We start from the raw sequence: 21,350 nt of genomic DNA, 5'->3' as shown, positions 1-21,350 counted from the left end.
CCAACTCAATTTTCAATGCTATCCAAGCAATAAGCTTTGATAATTCTATTTACTCATGTGCAAGTCCCACTCGCATCCAACCCCTCTCTCTCATGTAATTATCCAACGCGAATTTGAAATTGCCCAAGGTTTTAGCCTCAGTAACCATACTAGGCAGATTGTTCCACTCATCAGCATAAGAACATAAGAAAGGAGGAACACTGCAACAGGCCTGTTGACTCATACTTGGCAGGTCCTTTACAATTCATCCCACTAACAAAACATTTGGCCAACCCAGTTTTCAATGCCACCCAAGAAATAAGCTCTGTTAACTCAATCCACTCATATGCAAGTCCCACTCAAATCCAACCCCTCTCACTCATGCATTTATCCAACCTAAATTTGAAACTACCCAAGGTTTTAGCCTCAATAACCCAACTAGGTAGACATCAACTACCCTATTTCCAAACCAATACTTTTCTATATCCTTTCTAAATCTAAACTTGTCTAATTTGAATCCATTACTGCGGGTTCTCTCTTGGAGAGATATCCTCAAGACCTTTTCTATATCACCTTTATTAATATCCATCTTCCACTTATACACTTCGATCATGTCTCCCCTCATTCTTCGTCTAACAAGTGAATGTAATTTAAGAGTCTTCAATCTTTCTTCATAAGGAAGATTTCTAATGCTATGTATTAATTTAGTCATTCTACGCTGAATGTTTTCTAATGAATTTATGTCTATTCTGTAATATGGAGACCAGAACTGAGCTGCATAATCTAGGTGAGGCCTTACTAATGATGTATAAAGCTGTAATATAACTGCTGAACTTCTGTTGTTTACACTTCTTGATATAAATCCCAGTAATCTGTTTGCCTTATTACGTACGCTTAGCATTGCTGTCTTGGTTTAAGGTTACTGCTTATCATAACCGCTAAGTCCTTTTTGCAATCTGTATGGCTAAGTTCTGCATTATTTAACTTATAAATGCTAGGGTTATGGACACTCCTGAGCTTCAGAACCTTGCATTTGTGTACACTGAACTGCATCTGCCACTTTTCTGACCAGGTATTGAGTTTGTCTAAATCCTCCTGAAGTTCCCTGATATCAACGTGTGAATCAATTATCCTTCCTTTCTTTGTGTCATCGGCAAATTTTCTCATTTCACTAGTAATTCCCTTATCAAGATCATTGATATACTATATTATAAGCAACAACGGGCCCAAGACTGATCCCTGTGAAACGCCACTTGTTACAGATTCCCACTCGGATTTAACCCCATTTATGGACACACTGCTTTCTGTCTGTGAGCCATGACTCAATCCATGAGAGCACTTTTTCCCCAATGCCATGAGCTGCCACTTTCTTTAACAGTCTTTGGTGCAGAACTCTATCAAAAGCCTTACTAAAATCTAAGTAAATAATATCAAATTCTTTATTGTGCTCAACAGCCTCAAAAACTTCACTGAAGAAAGTTAATAAATTAGTTAGACAAGAACGGCCTCTTGTGAATCCATGCTGAGTATCATTAATCAGATTATGCTTATCCAGATGGCTTCTTATAATCTCAGCTATAATTGACTCTAGTAATTTGCCTACAATTGAGGTCAGGCTTATTGGGCGGTAATTTGACGGTAACGACTTGTCCCCTGCTTTAAAAATAGGAATTACACTGCTACCCAAGCAATAGGCTTTGATAGTTCTATTTGCTCATGTGCAAGTCCCACTCAAATCCAACGCCTCTCACTCATGTGTTTATCCAACCTAATATGTTTATCAAACGTTATTTACATCCCCTTTATTAATTCTTGTTTTCCATTCATACACCACAGTGTGAGTGACTGTGTGCGAGTCTCACACACACACACAGTCACACAGTCTCACAGTAGGGATAATTCAGTAATGGTCCCAGATTTTTGCTTAGCAGATTACAATGGGCTTAGAGAACACTTATCATCTGTGGACTAGAGTAACGAAGAGAGCCATCAGTATAACAGCTTTCCTAACAATACATGCTGCCCAAAGGACATTTATCCCATATAAGGAAATTAGATTGAATAGAAATGACCCCAAATGGATGAATAATAGGCTCAAATATCTTTTAGGACAGAAAAAAGGAATTTATAGGCCTATCAAAAGAGGTGAGGTTCATCTTATGAATCAGTATATTGATGTTAAAAAGGGGATAAGAAAAGCTAAATGGGACTATGAAATTAAAGTTGCTAGGGATTCGAAAACTAACCCAAAAGTTTTTTCCAGGTTTATAGAACAAAAGTTAGAGATAAGATAGGTCCCCTTAAAAGTAACTCTGGGCATCTTACTGACAAGGATAATGAAATGTGCTCTATTCTTAATAATTATTTTCTCTCAGTTTTCACTCAGGAAGACACTGACAATATCCCAGTAATTAATTTTTATAATGGGCCTGAAGATGATTATGCAATATCACAGTCACTAGCAAAATGGTTATCAAACAGATAGACCGGTTAAAGCAAAATAAATCCCCGGGCCCTGATGAACTTTTTTCAAGGGTTCTTAAAGAGTGTAAAATGGAACTTTGTGAACCATTGACTAATATTTTTAATATTTCTCTTCAAACAGGTGCAGTGTCTGATATGTGGAAGATGGCTAGTGTAATTCCTATTTTTAAAGCAGGGGACAAGTCGTTACCATCAAATTACCACCCAATAAGCCTAACCTCAATTGTCGGCAAATTACTAGAGTCAATTATAGCTGATAATATAAGAAGCCATCTCAATAACGATAAGCACAGCTTGATTAATGATACTCAGCATGGATTCACGAGGGGCCATTCCTGCCTAACTACAGTGGACCCCCGGTTCGTGAAGTCATTGGTATCCGATAAATCCGGTATCTGAAGCATTATATCGCAAAAAATTTGCCTCAGTTCCCGTTACAAAACCCGGTATGCGATATGATTCGTACGAGACGTGTCCACGTGTGGCCTGAACTGCCCCATGTGTGCCAGTGTTTACAAGCCAGCCAGTGTGCGCGCATCTAAGGATACATTCGGTACATTCCATATTATCTGTATTATCACTGTTTTTGGTGCTTGTTTCTGCAAAATAAGTCACTCATCGAGACCAAGGGTGCTAATGACTATTGAAATGAAGAAAGAGATAATTGCAAAGTAAAGTGGAGTGTGTGTGTGTCGGACCTGGCCAAGTTGTATAGTAAATCCCAATCAACCATCTCTACTATAGTGAGCAGGAAAACGGCAATCAAGGAAGCTGTTCTTGCAAAAGGTGCAACTGTGATTACAAAACAGCGATCGCAAGTGTTAGAAAATGTTGAGAGACTGTTATTGGTGTGGATAAATGAAAAACAGATAGCAGGAGATAGCATCTCTCAATTGGTCATTTGTGAAAAGGCTAGGTAGTTGCATGAGGATTTAATTAGAAAAATGGCTGCAACTAGTGATGTGAGTGAATTTAAGGCCAGCAAAGGTTGGTTTGAAAGATTTAAGAATCGTAGTGGCATACATAGTGTGGCATACATAGTATGATGAAAATCACCCTGACACAGCTACTGCAAGCCGTGTTGGCAACCTGTACACTGACAATGTTGTGAACCACTTCAGGAAAGTCATAAAGGAACAAGAGGTACAGGCCTCTATGGACAGATATGTTGTGTGACAGAAGTCCAGTGACTCTTAAGCTAGTTCTAGTGGCATTAAAAGAAGAAGGGAAGTAACCCCAGAAAAGGACTTGCTACCTCAAATCCTAATGGAGGGGGATTCCCCTTCTAAACATTAAAAACTTCGACACTCTCCCCTCCTCCCATCCCATCAATCATCATCAGATCTTCATTAAAGGTAAGTGTCAATTATTCTATTGTGATTATTCTATTGTTATTATTGTTATTGTAATTATTCTATTGCATTAAACTTAATATTTCATGTGGTAAAAGTTTTTTTTTTTCATACTTTTGGGTGTCTTGCACGGATTAATTTGATTTCCATTATTTCTTATGGGGAAAATTGATTCGCTTTCCGATAATTTTGCTTTATGATGAGCTCTCAGGAACGGATTAATAACGTGAACCGGGGGTCCACTGTAATTCATTAGCTTTCTTCAGTAAAGCTTTTGAAGCCACTGATTATGCTAAAGAATTCGATATTGTTTATTTAGATTTTAGTAAGGCTTTTGATAGAGTACCACACCAGAGACTGTTAAAGAAAGTGGTAGCTCATGGCATTGGGGCAAAAGTGCTGTCATGGATCGAATCATGGCTCACCAATAGGAAGCAGAGAGTATGTTTAAATGGGGTTAAATCCGAGTGGGGATCTGTAATAAGTGGTGTACCACAGGAATCAGTTTTAGGCCCGTTGTTGTTTATAATATATATCAATGACCTTGATGAGGGAATTACTAGTGATATGAGCAAATTCGCCGATGACACAAAGATAGGTAGGATAATTGATTCAAACTTAGATGTCACGGAACTTCAGGAGGATTTAGACAAACTCAATTCTTGGTCAGAAAAGTGGCAGATGCAGTTCAATGTAGATAAATGCAAGGTTCTGAAGCTTGGGAGTGTCCATAACCCAAGCACTTATAAGTTAAATAATGTATAACTTAGCCATACAGATTGTGAAAAGAACTTGGGGGTTATGATAAGCAGCAACCTTAAACCAAGACAGCAGTGCCTAAGCATACGTAATAAGGCAAACAGATTACTGGGATTTATATCAAGATGTGTAAGCAACAGAAGTCCAGCAGTTATTTTACAGCTTTATACATCATTAGTAAGGCCTCACCTAGATTACGCAGCTCAGCTCTGGTCTCCATATTATAATGGATATAAATTCGCTAGAAAATATCCAGCGTAGAATGACCAAATTAATATATAGCATTAGAAATCTTCCGTGCGAAGAACGATTGAAGACTCTTAAATTACATTCACTTGTAAGATGAAGAATGAGGGGAGACATGATCGAAGTGTATAAGTGGAAGATGGGTATTAACAAAGGGGATATAAATAAGGTTTTGAGGATATCCCTTCAAGAAAGAACCCTCAATAATGGATTCAAATTAGATAAGTTTAGATTTCGAAAGGATATAGGTAAGTATTGGTTTGGAAATAGGGTAGTTGATGAGTGGAACAGCCTGCCTAGTAGGGTTATTGAAGCTAAAACATTGGGTAGTTTCAAATTTCGGTTAGATAAATACACGAGTGAGAGGGGTTGGATTTTAGTGAGACTTGCATAATGAGTAAATAGAATCATCAAAATTTATTTCTTGGGTAGCATTGAAAATTGGGTTGGGCAAATATTTTGTAAGTGGGAAGGATTGTAAAGGACCTGCCTAGTATGGGCCAACAGGCCTACTGCAGTGTTCCTCCTTTCTTATGTTCTTATTAGCCATCTTCCACGTATCAGACACTACACCTGTTTGAAGAGATAAATTAAAAATATTAGTTAATGGTTCACACAGTTCCATTTTACATTCCTTAAGAACCCTGGAAAAAAGCTCATCAGGACCCGGCGACTTATTTTGCTTCAGTCGGTCTATTTGTTTCATAACCATTTCACTAGTGACTGTGATGTTATATAATTTATCTTCTTCAGGCCCACTATAAAAATTAATTACTGGAATACTGTTAGTGTCTTCTTGTGTAAAAACAGAGAGAAAATAATTATTTAAAATCGAGCACATTTCGTTCTCTTTGTCAGTAAGATGCCCATAGTTATTTTTAAGGGGACCTGTCTTATCTCTAACTTTTGTTCTACACACCTGGAAAAACCTTTTAGGGTTAGTTATCGAATCCCTAGCAACTTTAATTTCATAGTCCCGTTTAGCTTTTCTTATCCCCTTTTTAATGTCCCTCTTAATGTCAATATACTGATTCATAAGATGACCCTAACCTCTTTTGATATGCCTATAAATTCCTTTCTTATGCCCTAAAAGATATTTGAGCCTATTATTCATCCATTTTGGGCCATTTCTATTTGATCTAATTTCTTTATATGGGATAAACGTTCTTTGGGCAGCACGTATGGTGTTCAGAAAACTGTCATATTGATACACAAATAACCCGCACATAAAAGAGAGAAGCTTACGACGACGCTTCGGTCCGACTTGGACCATTTACAAAGTCACACTAACCAGAAGTGGAGCAGGACGGCTATATATAGGCAGGAAGAGGTGGTGGTAGTAGTAGTACAAAGACACCCAGACGCCGCACATGTGTCTTAATTTCATCAGTAGTAGTAGTAGTGGTAGTTGTAGAAGTGGGGAATAAGGAGGACGAGCCAGTCAAATACAAAGGAAGGGGAGCACTGCAAGGGAGCTAGGTGCCCACAGAGGGAGAGCAAGCACACAGAGGTGCTCTTCCCCTTTCCTCTTTCCTTTTTCTCCTCTGGGTTGTCTTTCTCTCTTCTGTCTCGTGTTTCTGTTCCTTCTTCACTTATTTCACCACTTCCCATTTCACGCACCTCTGTGCGCTTGCTCTCCCTCTGTGGGCACCTAGCTCCCTTGAAGTGCTCCCCTTCCTTTGTATTTGACTGGCTCGTCCTCCTTATTCCCCACTTCTACCACTACTACTACCTCTTCTACTACTACTACTACTACTGATGAAATTAAGACATATGTGCGGCATCTGGGTGTCTTTGTTGTGGACGTTTCACCATCCAGTGGCTGGCTGGATGGCGAAACGTCTACGATAGGGATGCCCAGGTGTTGCGCATGTGTCTTAATTTCATCTTGTCGGTATTATATGCCATTCTTGTACTACTACTACCACCACCTCTTCCTGCCTATATATAGCCGTCCTGCTCCACTTCTGGTTAGTGTGACTTTGTAAATGGTCCAAGTCGGACCGAAGCGTCGTCGTAAGCTTCTCTCTTTTATGTGCGGGTTATTTGTGTATCGTTCCAGTCACGGTATTGTGCCTTTTTTTGTTATTTGTCATATTGATAGCTCTCTTCATTACCCCAGTCAACAGATGATAAGTGTTCTCTAAGCCCATTGTAATCTGCTAAGTGAAAATCTGGAACTGTTACTGAGCTATCCCTACTATCATACTGCCATTCTATGCTAAAGGTAATTGACTTGTGATCGCTTGTGCCAAGTTCCTCTGTAATTTCTAAATTATTAACAAGGGTTTCCTTGTTTGCCAGAACCAAATCAAGCAGTTTATTTCCCCTTGTAGGTTCTGTCACAAACTGCTTCAAAAAACAGTCCTGAACTACTTCTAGGAAGTCATTTGATTCTAAATTCCCAGTCAAGAAATTCCAATCAATGTGACTAAAGTTTAAGTCCCCTAGAATTACTACATTATTGTGCCTTGTGGCCTTAACAATTTCCTCCCACAGTAATTTTCCTTGGTCCCTATCTAAGTTTGGGGGGGACAGTATATCACTCCTAGAATCAATTTTTCATGGCCCTCTGAAAATTCTATCCAGACAGACTCTGTATGTGTTATTTCAGACTTAACCCTTAAACGGTCCAAACGTATATATACGTCCACGCGCGTAGCGCCCCAAACGTATATATACGTTTTCTTTGTCATTCATTCAACATTGCCACAATAAGCCTGAGTCACCTAGACATGAGAGAATGGGTGTGCGCACTCACTGTGTGCCATATTAAAATAATTGGGGATGCTGGGTACCATATGCTCTTTTTTCCTTTTAAAAGAAAAGATTGTTTTTTTTCCTCAAAAAAAGTTGGGGCGCTACGCGAGTGAACATATATATACGTTTGGACCGTTTAAGGGTTAATACCCATTTTTATGCAACAGTTCAAGCGATCTCGGACATACAGTGCCACCCCACCCCCTTACCGATATTTCTATCTACTTGGAACAATTTAAACCCTGAATGTGACATTCCGCAGGCATGTCCCGACTTTTGGAATTAAACCATGTCTCAGTGATTTCAAATACATCAATGTTACCTGCACTAGCAACTAATCTCAACTCATCCATCTTATTCCTAGCACTATGGCTATTAACATAATATATTTTTATAGACCCTCCTTTTTCTTTACCCTTCCTGCTCATATCTGTTTAATAATCCTATTTACTCACGTCCAAGTCCCACTCAAATCCATTCCCTCTCACTCATGTATTTATCCAACCTAAATTTGAAACTACCCAAGGTTTTGGCTTCGATAGAACCTTGGGTAGCTTTAAAAAGAGATTGGACAAATATATGAGTGGGAGGGGATGGGTATGACTGGTGTCATGGGTACATAACAACATAAAGGAGGAACACTGCAGTAGGCCTGTTGGCCCATACTAGGCAGGTCCTTCACAGATCCACCCCACTAACAGAATAAACGTACCCAAGCAATAAGCGTTGACAATTCTATTTACTCATCTTGACTGTGTGGTAATGGAGTTACACAAAGCTGACATCGAAGAAATGCTCAACACTGACAATGATGCACCTGTTGTGCAGTCCTTGAGTGATGGTGAAATTAGATGAATTGTGATATATAAATAAGCTGTTGAGTTGATATTAGCATCATATTGGAGTACGTATTTTGTCGTGCCTCCTAAGAGCAGGAATTCCGCTGGAACGGATTAATGCCATTTCAATTAATTTAAATGAGGAAAATTTACTCAGCATACAAACAAATCAAGATACAAACAAGGTCACGGAACAGATTAAATTCGTAAGCTGAGGTTCCACTGTACATTAATTTATATAAAGTGACAGCAAAAATGCAAACGTCATTCAATTTCAGAAAAGAGAGATTACACACCCAAGAGTGATTAGAGGAGTACAATATTAGAATAGCTGGTAAAGTTACTAATCGTACAAACAAAAATTATGAAAAGGTTATATAAGAAAAATAATGTGGCAAGGGGAGTGACATTGGGAGGAGGTGAATTTAGAAAGGGAAAGAGGAAGATGGTACATGTAAAAGTTTGTACATATGTGAGGGTAGATGGCAGTGTTAGATATCTAAAAACTGATATTATTACAGGGTCGTGTAATTTTATTATATTTATCGGATGGTTTTATGGGTGGAACATATGCAACATAAACAATATAAAATAGATAATTAGTTTATGGCAAAATTATTTATAACTGAAGATGACTTGAGTATTGTACATGTACAATATTTAATTTACTATCTTATTTTTTACATATATTGTGTGTGAAAAGTTGTTTATATTTTATTTGTGAAACTCTAGAGTTAATTTTGACCTTTTCTTGATATTCCTAGTCATCTAATTAGGGATTGAATTATATTTTTTTTTCTATATTTTCTGTTAGAGACCAAAAAAAGAAAAAAGTTGGTAGCATTTCTATAATATGAAAAAGTCAAAAGTTATGTTGTCTTGGAATTTAATATTTTCTTTCATACATGATATATTTTTCTACCAGATATACTGTGTGCTTACTACTGCATATGTAAAAAAAAAAATACTGAGCAGTCAGGCTGGTTGGTTCTGGATTTAAATAAAAGTTTGTCTTTCCTTTGGTTCTTGAAAATGATATGCATGTAGTCATTGGGGTGCCAAACAAATATTCTAAAAACATAAAATAAAAATAAAAATATATTTGTCCCTTGTATACTGTATTGAGGTTTCTCTCCACTCCTCTGCTTTTAATACACATCTCCCTCGTTGTCAGTGACTTATTTATGTTATCCATGGATACGTAGCCACTCACTGAAGTTCTGGTACACAAGTTTGCCACTATTACATAGATTAATAAAATTAATCAATACTCTTAAATATATCATAGGTAATGTTTGCCACCTTAATGAATTAAACTTCATGAGCATTGTTGTTTATAATTTGTTTTGTAATAAACATTGCAGAAGTAATAAAGCTACAGAGGTCTTATATAACAGAGATGTGACCTCACATGCACACTCAGTGAGGTATCTAGCAAACCACTGACTGTACGTGTAATAATAAATAAAAAGTAATAGTAATATTGTTTCTACAAAATACATGATACAGCTGATAGAGACCTAGTTGACATTGTTGCCATACTTTATAGAAAACCCCTGGTTATGCAGAGCATTTTGGGCAGCCTAAGTTAGACTTGTTCCCCAGGATGTGACCCACAACAGTTGGCTAACACCCAGGTACCTACTTACTGCTAGGTGAACAGGAGCAGTAGGTATAAGGAAACATGTCCAATGTTTCACCCATGCCAGGGATCAGTCTCGGACCCTCAGTGTGCAAGCTGAGGATGCTTCCAAGCCATAAGAAAATATGAAAACACTTAGAATAGTACAGGTTGGCCATCACTAATCTGGCGTCATTGGGACCTGTAGGGTGCTGGATTAGCGATTTTTGCCGGATTACAGAGTGGTTAGGTTAGAATACACTTAACCCTTTGGCGATATTTACGCATCAGCGATTTCACCAACTTTACGCCCTATTTTTTACCCATTCCATTGTTCCAGTTTACCAAACTCAGCTATTTTACTAGTATTCCTTCTATTCTGTCGACTGAGTACAAGAAACTGCCCATTTACCTATTTCATCTACCCAATAGAGTGGTCAGAAATTGGTAATTTGGCTAATTTTGCACAAATTTCAAGAGATGCCGCAGCGCTGTATAGTCCTTGTGGCTTAGCGCTTCTTTTTGATTATAATAATAATAATCAAGAGATGCCAATTTCAAAATAGGGTCCAGAATAAACAGTGCAGACATTCCTGGCACTAAAATAACATTTTCTCAGTTCATCAGTCACATCTCCAGGCCCCTCTTATATTACATTTGCTTTCCATTTTGAATTTTTATTCACACAAAAAATAGAAGATATACTATTCTGAAGACTACTGCATTATTGTAATAATTGTATAAATAATGTCAACCCATTCGTGACTGCATATTATACTGGCCAGTTGGACACACATTGGACAGTGACATCGTTTGTTTACTCTAGAACATAGGCAAAAATTTAACATTTCCACTACTTTGAGCTCAATTTTAAGGTACTTTCCAGCATGAGACCAATCAAAATTATATCTATTTCTGTAATATATCTTCCATTCTATCAAATGAGACCAAAAAAACGAGAATACCACCATACAAAAATGCACTACAAAATCACTGTTTTACACCAAAAGCACAGTTACCATTTTTTTTTTCATTTTGCACTGCATACTGCAGGACTTTTTTTATATAGTGCACACTTACTACACAGACCTATTCTCTCATATGTAGGCCCAAATTTACTGGTCACAGCTTATCTGAGTTAGCTGAGCTCATGGCAACCGACAGTGGCTTCAAAGCAGCCTTATCTTTTATGGACAATGTACAGTGTATGTGCTTTACACAATGAGAAGCATTTCTTTTATTCGTTGGAACCATGGCTAGGGCTAAAAGTGAGCAGGTTATAACAATAAATGGGGAAAAACAAATTGAAATGATTTATGCAGCAAGTAGCACCACCAAACAGTAGCAGCAGATTGGTGTAGCGACCCCGAAAATTTGAAATTATGCTAGCCGAAATTGGTGACGGATTACTGATAGAACCGGATTTATGATGGCCAACCCATATTACTCTTCACTGTAACTACATTGCATATTAAGATGCATTTCTTGTGATCTTATTGCATGTCGTACTGTGTATTTAACCCGTAAACGGTCCAAACGTATATATACGTTTTTTCAACATTTGAAAGTATGTAAAAAAAGTAGATCTTCTTTTTGTTTTTTTACATTTGAAGATGTGTAAAAAACTTTGATCTACTTTTTTTTTGTTATATTTGAAAATATGTAAAAAAAAACGTAGATCTGCTTGGACCGTTTACGGGTTAAATATGTATAACCAGTCTATGCTTGATTATCAGGCATCACTGTGAGGGGGTGTATGTAAAACACTAATGTGCATCTGAATTTTTGGGCTTATTTTTATTAGTTCAGTAGATCACATCACTTCGTCTGATACCATACATCAGTATATTTGATGGACCACAATAATTTGTTTTAATTGTGAGGTTAGTCACATCTGTTATATAAGACTTCTGTAGCTTTATTACTTTTGCTGTGCTTGATAATGTGAGAAAACATGAAGCACTTGGAATAACACTACTGTACTTTCAACTGCGGTTAAACTGCACAGCACTAAATAACAGGCACCTACTGCCAGTATTTTTTTTGTATATATTCAAGCTAAGATTCTTACTAAACCTTGCACAATATGCACTGTGAAAAATGCTAGGTACACCCAATTGTTGCAAGAGAGATCTTTCTAAGTAGTTTTGCTACACAATACTCCTCACTACAATCAAGCTTTAATGGAAAATGGTCAACCTATAACTTTTATTAGACTAGTATTCTCATTTTGTAAACACTGTGGAAGACATTCACAATAAAGGCCACTGTTACTTACCATTAATGTTACACCATGTATGCTAAGTGTTTTTAAATAAACATGGGAATTAGTCATTTAAACAGCTTCTATTCATACAGCTATGGCATATCAAAAAATTTTTTAGTGAACATGATTGTAATTTTATCTGTGCCGTAAGAAATATCCGTATTGTCATATACAGTGCATGGTGAAAATACAGTGGTACCTCGGGATACAAACTTATTTTGTTCCTGAAGGCTGTTCAAGTGCTGATACCGAACGAATTTGTTCCCATAAGGAATAATGTAAATTGGATTAATCCCTTTCAGACCCCCAAAAATACACTTACAAAAGCACTTACATAATTGTTAGCGTTTTGAGCTGTTCGTATCCCGAGGTACTACTGTAGTTAAAAAAAAGTTTAAATTCATTTTTTCATTATTCTTCATTCTGGCATATACCAAAAACTCAGCTTAATTGTATGATTAATACAAATACCTAGTATATTACAGTACTATTAAAATTAACATGCATTTAACAATATGACAATACGTTATCTTTATATTTTTTGACACATTGTACATTTTTATATGTTAAGGTAGGAATGTTATAAATATATTCTGCTTGTTTTATATATTAGCCATAAAAGTGCATGATAATAAAAATCTTAGGCATTTTCTATGACAGGCACGTGTGCAATGAATTCTTTTTTTCTCTAGACAGAAGTCTCCCGCCAAAATATCGTGACTCAGAAGAGAAAACTCATGCACCATTATTCAGTCAGTCACTGTCTTGCAGGAATTCAGATTATGCTCTGACTGCATCATCTCCCACCCCTCCCTCCTTCAGAAAACAAGCACTGTCTACCAACTCCAGTACTCAAATCTGGCTTACCAGTTTTCTGGAATCCTTCATAAATGTAACCTTGCTCATACTCCAACAGCATGTACACTAAAAGCTACTTGTCTCCATTCACTCCTATCTAATATGCTCACACAAGCCCCTAAAACTCAGTCTCCTTTATTCCTTCATCCAGCTGTTCCTGGGAACACCCCAACCCCCTCCTACCCTCCACCCTAGATTAATACACCCATCCTCTCTACATACCCAAACTATCTTGACCCCCCCCCCCTTCTCAGCTTTTTGAATTATACCCTTGGTGACCCCACATCACCCTTTAATTTCTATGCTCTGAATTCTCAGCATGATATTCACACCACACATCATTTTCTAGCAAGATATCTCCATGTTATACACCCATATAAGAGTTGGTGTCACTATATTCTGATACATTCCCCCCCCCCCTTTTTTTTTTTTTTTTGCACCTCCTTAGATAATTATTTTCCACAGATATTTCAACACACCACCCACCTTTTTCCCCCATCTATTTTATGGCTCATCTCATCTTGTATAGACCCATCTGCTGATATCTGCTCCTAAATATCTAAATACATGCACCTTCTTCCATACTCCCTTCAGTCTGATATTTGTCTATCAGTGCCTAGACTTTCTTATACTTAATCACCTTGCTTTTTATTTAAGCTCACTTTTGATTTCCGTTTTTTACATATCCTCCCAAATTCATCCACAAAGCTTTGCAATTTAGCCTTCGGAATCCCCTAAAAGAACTGTCATCAGTAAAGAGCAACTGATAGCTCTTGCACTGCATTAGACCCAACATCTTTCAATCCTATACCCCAACCCATCTATAAATATGTTAAACCAGTGTGGCAGCACTGTATAGCCCTTGTGGCTTAGCGCTTCTTTTTGATTATAATAATAATAAACCAGTGTGACATCATGTATCCCTGTCTATTCCGCTCCCTCTTACATGCCCTAGCCTTAGCCTTCATCTGCATTTACTTCACATGTTGAAGCTGTGGTGTCAGAGTGGGTCATATTTGGTGTATACCTCATGCACAGTTATCAGTATCTATTATTCTAACTGGATAAATAATGTCCTAAACACTCAAAATGCAATTCCACCCTAAAACACTTCTTTTATCCCTCTCGCTTCAAAACGTGTCACGTTTGCACAAGATTATCCATTTAACATTACCTGGTTGACCTGTGTGAAGTCAGCTTCTAGTAGGTTATCTAGCTTAGTCCTCTTCTTTCCTTGGCAATAAAACTAGCTTACAGGGTATGAAATTTTCAATGGGTTTAGCACTTAATGATTATAATAATACAAAATTTTCATTTTTTTTTCCGCATTATACTGTACTACACAAAAAACTGTGCTTTGTCCTAAAACACCTTGCATATTCACTTGAAAGTGAATTCTTTCAATATAAGTCCCTAAAGAAGCCATAAACTTATTTATGGACATCAAATAAAAACCTAAAATGTGGCAGAGAAAAACGCCAGTGCTTACAGTACAATAACGTATCCATATTTCCACACCTACTTTGTTTTAAAAACTACTACTCATTGTTAGATTCATGTATTCAAATAACTTAACACAAAATTATTACAACAATCCTTTGGTTCAAAATAGTTTCTGTACCAATTCATGTATTCATATTTATAATCACTTACAACCAGTATTAATTATAACAGTCCTTGCATTCAAATATTTTCTTCATTGGGTTTTCACTATTAACGTATACAGAAACTTTTTTAATGATACTATCTTTTACATAATTACTGTTTCTTTTTCATACAAACATGAGCATCAGCTAAATAAGTGCTGCACAGCAGTTACTTCTATCTCACAAAGTCTCTCTTTTACATACAAATGATGAGTCTTCATGTAAATTTTGTGAGATTCAACAAAACAAGTTTGTTTTATAAAAACTTTTGTTGATGCAGCAGCAGTGCATGTAGAGATTCCTATATTTTGCTACAAATTCCTAAGAAAATATTATATTTTTTTACTATTAACAAACATCAATGAACTCTTAAGCTTACGAAAAAAAATCATAATCACCATATTAATATTTTATCTTGCTCAATACTTTAATACCAGCATTATCTAGAGATTTAATAACAAATAGATTAGATATGGTGATTATCAAAATCTACTTATTTATACAACTACCACCAATAAATATTTTCAGTAAAATACATCCTTGATAACACAGGTACTGAAGTATTAAGTATAAAATTAGTGAGATACAAGGAACCAAGGTCACTGTTGGCATGATATGCTGTGACACTGGCACCAGAGGGTGAATGCCAACATGGCGTCGGGTCACCTAGAGTCTGCAGTTTCAATGTGTATCTGTAGAGAGGAAATAGTTATATTATTTCATGTGTCACTGACAATATTTCTAATTCTTCTATGTCAAACCCCTCAAGGCAGGTGGACTGATGTTGTGAAGGGATGATGATCTTGATCCAAGAAACTGTACTTATCCTTCCCTTCCCAGGATCGAACATGAATGTCTCCCATAACATACTGAACCCCTGCCAGTTTGGGTTTAGGCCAAAACAAAAAAGCACAAATGATGCAATTATTCAGATGCTTGAATTACTATATACAGTACTTGAAAAAATGAATATCCTCTAGGGCTCTTCATAGACCTACGAAAAGCATTTGATACAGTAGACCACAACATCTTGCACCTAAAACTAGAGCATTATGGGGCCAGAGGATACTCTCTCAATTACCTAAAATCTTAGCTTAGTGATAGACACCAGTATGTATACACAAATGGCATGACCTCCAATACTCAGCCTGTGTTATTATTATAATAAAAAAGAAGTGCTAAACCTACAAGGGTCATACAGTGCAGCAGGGCAGGGAAAGATGCAGGGGTATTGGGTAGCAAGAGAGAGAGAGAGAGGGATGATTATTAGGGCATGGAGTGCAGGGGTAGAGGGTAGCAAGAGATTGAGGTAGAAAGGGCTGTGAGGAGTGTTAGTCGTCATCATCATCAGTTTGTACAGTAAATAAGTTGCTGTCAAAAAGTCAATGAGTGTCTGAGTTACAGGAGGGTCCATCAGCAAGAAGGGAAAGTAAAGTAAAGGCAGTAGAGCGATGACGACGATGGAGGTAAATTCTGAGTGCTCATTGATAGTGGGGGCAGTCCAACAGAATGTGGCTAACAGAAACTGGAACCTGACAATTCTCACAGAGTAGAACAGGGCGCCTCTCCATGAGATACCCATGAGTAAGACGAGTGTGGCCGATGCGAAGACGGGAGAGAGTAGTCTCCCAACCTCGACACTGACGACAAGAAGGCCAGAAACCTATACTCAGTTTAATAGGCTGTAGTTTATTATGGAGCAGATCAGACCAATGTTGTTGCCAACAGTTGCGAATGTGAGTAGCAATTACAGCAAAATAGTTTGTGAAAGGAGCACTTCTATATTAAACTGGGTTATATACTGCTGACTGCACAGCAGTGTCTGCCTGTTCATTGCCCTGTATGTCAACATGACTGGGGACCCAACAAGAAACATCTTTGTGCTTGCTAAAGATACAATGTAACCAAAGTTGGATACAAAGAACCAGGGGATGAGGTGTATCAAATTTTCATATAGCCTGTAAAGCACTAAGGGAGTCTGAAACGACCACAAATGGTGACACAGGTATAGATGCAATACGGATAAGTGCTACAAGAATGGCATACAATTCAGCCATAAAAATACTAGTCGAGGATAATAAAGGCCCTTGCACGATGCTGTCCGGAAACAATGCTGCGAATCTGATGCCGTCAGAAGACTTAGAACCATTGGTGTACACTGCGATGGCATGAGAATGAGATTGGAAGTGGTTAAGAAAAAGAGAGTGAGAAGCCACTGTAGATAGTTGGGCTTTCACGCATGGCAGTGGGAAAGAACAGACACGAACCACTGGAACTTCCCAAGGGGGTAGGGAAAAGTGAGATGCTACATGAACACAGAAAGGTGGTAACTCAAGAGAAGACAAGAGTGAATGTAGGCAAAGAGAAAAAGGATAGAGTAAACAGGGATGATGAACAAATAAAGAACATCTACTAACATCAGTGATTATCCTATATATGGAAGGATTGTGGAGGTCATGAGAGCGAACATAATAGCGAAGGCAATGAGGATCATGGTGATCAGGCAAGCATGGAATATTCGCCTCTGCATAGAGGATCTCAACCAGTGAACAGCGAAAGGCACCAAGGCATAAACATAAACCCTGGTGATGGATGGGATTAAGGCTAGAGAGAGTTGCAGGAGAGGCCGCTGAATATACGTGGTCACCATAATCAAGTTTCGATAAAATTAGGGCTGAATGTAGTTGAAGGAGAGTTCTGCAATCAGCCCCCATGAAAGATGAGCGAGAGTTTTAAGGAGGTTCTGCTGGCTATGACAAGTTGCCTTCAGAGAAGTAATGTGAGGTTTCCAGGATAACCTACGGTCAAACAGAAGGCCTAGAAACCAGACCGTATTACGTTTTGGGATACGCAAGCCATATAGGTACAATGGATGATCAGAGACAACAGAACACCTAGTGAAAGTAATCTAGTGAGTTTTAGTACTAGAAAATTTCAACCCATGAGCGGTGGCCCAATTGGAAACATGGTCGACTGCATGCTGGAGAGAAACTGCAATGAGGTGACAGTCAGTGCCTACACAAGCTATAGCGAAGTCATCACCACAAAGCGATGACCAAATATTGGATGGAAGAACAGAAGCCAGATCATTAATAGCAAGGAGAAAAAGTGTTGTGCTCAGAACAAACCCCTGGGGGACACCTTCAGCTTGGACAAAGTCCTGGGAAAGTATATTATTAACCCGAACATGGAAATGTCTTTCAGTTAAGAAGTTCTTAAGGAAAAATGGTAGATTGCCTTGGAGGCCTAAGCAGGGCCTGGGCCAAGATATTATACCTCCAAGTAGTGTCATATGCCTTCTCAAGATCAAAAAAGATGGCAATAATTGAGCAGTTATTGGCAAAAGCATTAAGGACATATGTACCTAAGCATAGTAAGGGGTTGATGGTAGAATGGTCCTTGTGGACAGACTTGTGCATCTCTAAATACCACATCAAACATCAATTTACCAGACGTTCCATCACTTTTCAAACTGCACTGGTAAGAGCAATGGGACAACAGTGGGAGGCATCATGTCCCATAGTACCCGGTTTGCAGAAAGGGAGAACAATGGCAGATTTCCACAGCTGGGGAAGAACTCCTTGTGACCAAATAAGATTAAAGAGTTGTTCAAGGATTGCAAGGGCTGACTGATGTAATTGCTGTAGCATATGAATATGAATGCCGTCAGACCCAGCTGCTGATGATTGGCAAGCTGGGAGTGTTGCCTCCAGATCCAGAAGTGTAAAAGATACACAAGATTCTTCTCTGATAAAAGAAAAGGTTAAGGGCTCTAACTCTGGCAGACTGAGGAACGAAACAAGGGGCATAGATGAAGCCCCTCAGAAATAGTGCAGACAAGATGACTACCAATTTCGGTGGCAACATCAACACAGTTTGTGATATCAACACTGGCAACCTGAAGAACAGGAGCAAGGTCGGGAGAGTAGTATTTCCCACTCAGTCTCTGTACTTTTTTGCAGACTGCAATCATAGAGGAAGCAGAGGTGATGGTAGAAACATAATCCCACCAGCAAGTGCGTTTAGCGTCATGGATGATGCGGCAAGCAACTGCTCGCTTCTGCTTAAAATCAAGGAGTCTGTGGTTCTATAGTACTGGTACCTGCCCCACTCAGTGCATTTCAGACATACTGCCCAAGCACAAGCAGGAGACCACCAAGGCATGCACTTCTGAGAATGCCTGCCCAAGGTTTGGGGTATAGAATGTGAAGCTGCAGTTAAGACTGAGTTTGAGAAGAGGTGTAAAAGCTCATTAATGGAGGACGAAGAAGGAGCCTCACTAAAAGCAGCTAGATGCAAGGAAAAGTCCCAATTTACTCGGTCAAAATGACACTGTGGGCTACGAGGAGGTGGTGAATATGAAGGAGAAGTAAGGATGACTGGAAAATGATCGCTGTCATGCAAGTCCAGGAGGACAGACCAGGTGAAGTCTAGTACAGTTGAGGAAGAGCAAACTGAGAGATCAATGCAAGAGAGAGAATGAGTACGAGGATCGAAATGGGTGGGAGTACCCATATTTAAAACTTGGAGGGGGAGAGAAGCGAGAAAAGCCTCCAACTGAATGCCGCGGGAGTCACAGTGAGACCCCCCCCCCCCAGAGGAAATGGTGGGCATTAAAATCGCCAAGTAACAGAAGTGGTGGTGGCGGTAAGGAAGAAACCAGAAATGCAATATCTGGGATAGATAAGGCCCAAGGAGAGAGATACAAAGAACAGACTGTATACCACTTTTTCAAGTGAATACATGCTGCAGTGTAATGCAGCGAAGTATGAACAAAGAGCTGAGGGTATGGAATACTGGTGCATATAAGTGGACTTTCATTACAGGTTCCATCGGGAAAAGGATCCGATGAACATAATAAATCAAAGCTCGAGATGGGAGGGATAACAGCGGAGCATAATTTGGGTTCTTGTAAACTAACACAACAGGAAAATTGGGAGAGCAACACCTGGAGCTCACCCCAGTTATCCCTGAGGCCACAGATATTCCACTGTAAATAAGCCATGATTTGCAAAGAGAAATATACAAGAAATCTGAAGGTAGAGGTATCTATGGACTAGTAGGTTTAGAAAAGTCTACATGTGGAGGTAGCGGAAAACTTTTAAGCAGCGAAGGATTGAGACATTGTGAAGAAAGGAGTTGTGCAGATGGAGAAGAGTGAAGAGGAGGAACAGGAGGTGGATCGGTGTCCATCAATGGTCAAGTCTCCTTAATATATTTTGAGACAGCTTCAAGTGTTTCAGAGGACAAGAATGTTGTATGTGGTACAATATTGGAGATGGAAGAAGGAGGGTGAGTAAAGATCAGGGGGACAATGGACTGTACCAAAGTAGGGGGGGGGGGGGGACGACGAAAGGGTAGAGGGAACTAGAGAAGCTTGGGAAGGGACAGGAGAGGAAGTGACCTGGGACGGGGCAGAAGAGGAAGAAATTTGGGAGGGGACAGGAAAAGATGGTACTGTACGAGGAGGAGGATGAACCTCCACACTCTTAACAGAGCCATTTAGAGGTGAAGAACTGGGTACAGAGACTGGGAAGGAAAAATGTGTAGGTTGCTGCAGAAGGGAAGGTGTTTTGGACTTTGGAGAAGGAGAGGGGTGATGGGGAGTAGGTGTTGTATGAGGTCTTGTAGACACAGAAACTTGTGAGCGAGAAGAGGAAGAGGTGAGAACAGAATGAGGTGCTGAGGTAAGGACCTCTGAGTCCAGGACAGCAAAAGAATTAGAGACAGGGGTGACCACAGAGGAGGCTGCAGAAGTTGGGACCCCAGAGGAGGGGGGACGTTTAATAACTAGTGAATAAGAAATACGGGGAAGTTTCCCTTGGAGGCACAGATGAGAGACTGCCATAGAATATGGGAGACTTTCTGCCTCTTTGAGACATCAGATTTCGCGCTCATTTAAGTAAACTTGGCAATGGCGAGAGTAAGATGGGTGAGCCAAATGACAGTTAAGGCAAGAGGGAGGTAGACAAAGATGTATTGGAATGGTCGTCGGGACCACAGACTGGGCATTCAGCCATGAACTTGCAATATTTTGCTGGATGACCAAAGCTCCAGCAATTTCTACACTGTTGCAATACATACAGAGGATGGAAGCTCACGGCAGTCAAAAGTTAAGTGAGCTACATTGCAAGGGTATTGTCTCTGCCTGCGGGCAGGGATGACATAAGTGTCTACTTTGAGGATTGGGAGGACTTGGAGTTCTAGCTGTTCCAGAATGTCATTGCCACATATCTGGAAATTCTGTTGGACAGTGGTATGGGGCAGAATTACAAGAATTGAGGGAATGATGTTTTTCAATAGTTACAGGAATAGTATCAATAGTTGTAAGGAGAGAAAGATCGTGAGCTTGGGTAGCATCCTGGACAGTGATGATGCATGTACCACTCTTAAAAGCATGAAAGGATATATCTCTACCAACATAGCATAGGAGCACCTTGCTAATACTATGGTCAGAAAGGTAGGTAGTAGAGGAAGTCAGTCATAGAGTAAAAAACTTAGTCCATTGTGTATTTAGAAACATAGCATGGAAAGGGTGTG

At 39.0% G+C, this 21,350-nt stretch overlaps 1 protein-coding gene across 7 annotated transcripts in view; it reads right to left on the bottom strand.

Annotated features, from left to right (window-relative positions):
* Positions 1-9,499: 9,499 nt before the first annotated feature.
* Positions 9,500-21,350, bottom strand: part of Mgat4a (alpha-1,3-mannosyl-glycoprotein 4-beta-N-acetylglucosaminyltransferase a) — a 235,277-nt gene continuing 223,426 nt past the window's right edge. For all 7 annotated transcript variants that reach the window (XM_070089214.1, XM_070089210.1, XM_070089213.1 and 4 more), the window contains one exon: positions 9,500-15,502. In XM_070089214.1, the coding sequence (XP_069945315.1) occupies positions 15,473-15,502 (30 nt within the window). In that variant the 3' untranslated portion in view covers positions 9,500-15,472. The remainder of the gene's footprint in view (positions 15,503-21,350) is intronic.

This window comes from Cherax quadricarinatus, chromosome 27, assembly GCF_038502225.1.
Source record: "Cherax quadricarinatus isolate ZL_2023a chromosome 27, ASM3850222v1, whole genome shotgun sequence".
Taxonomy (NCBI): Eukaryota; Metazoa; Arthropoda; class Malacostraca; order Decapoda; family Parastacidae; genus Cherax; species Cherax quadricarinatus.
This window is presented reverse-complemented; position numbering and strand designations above follow the sequence as displayed.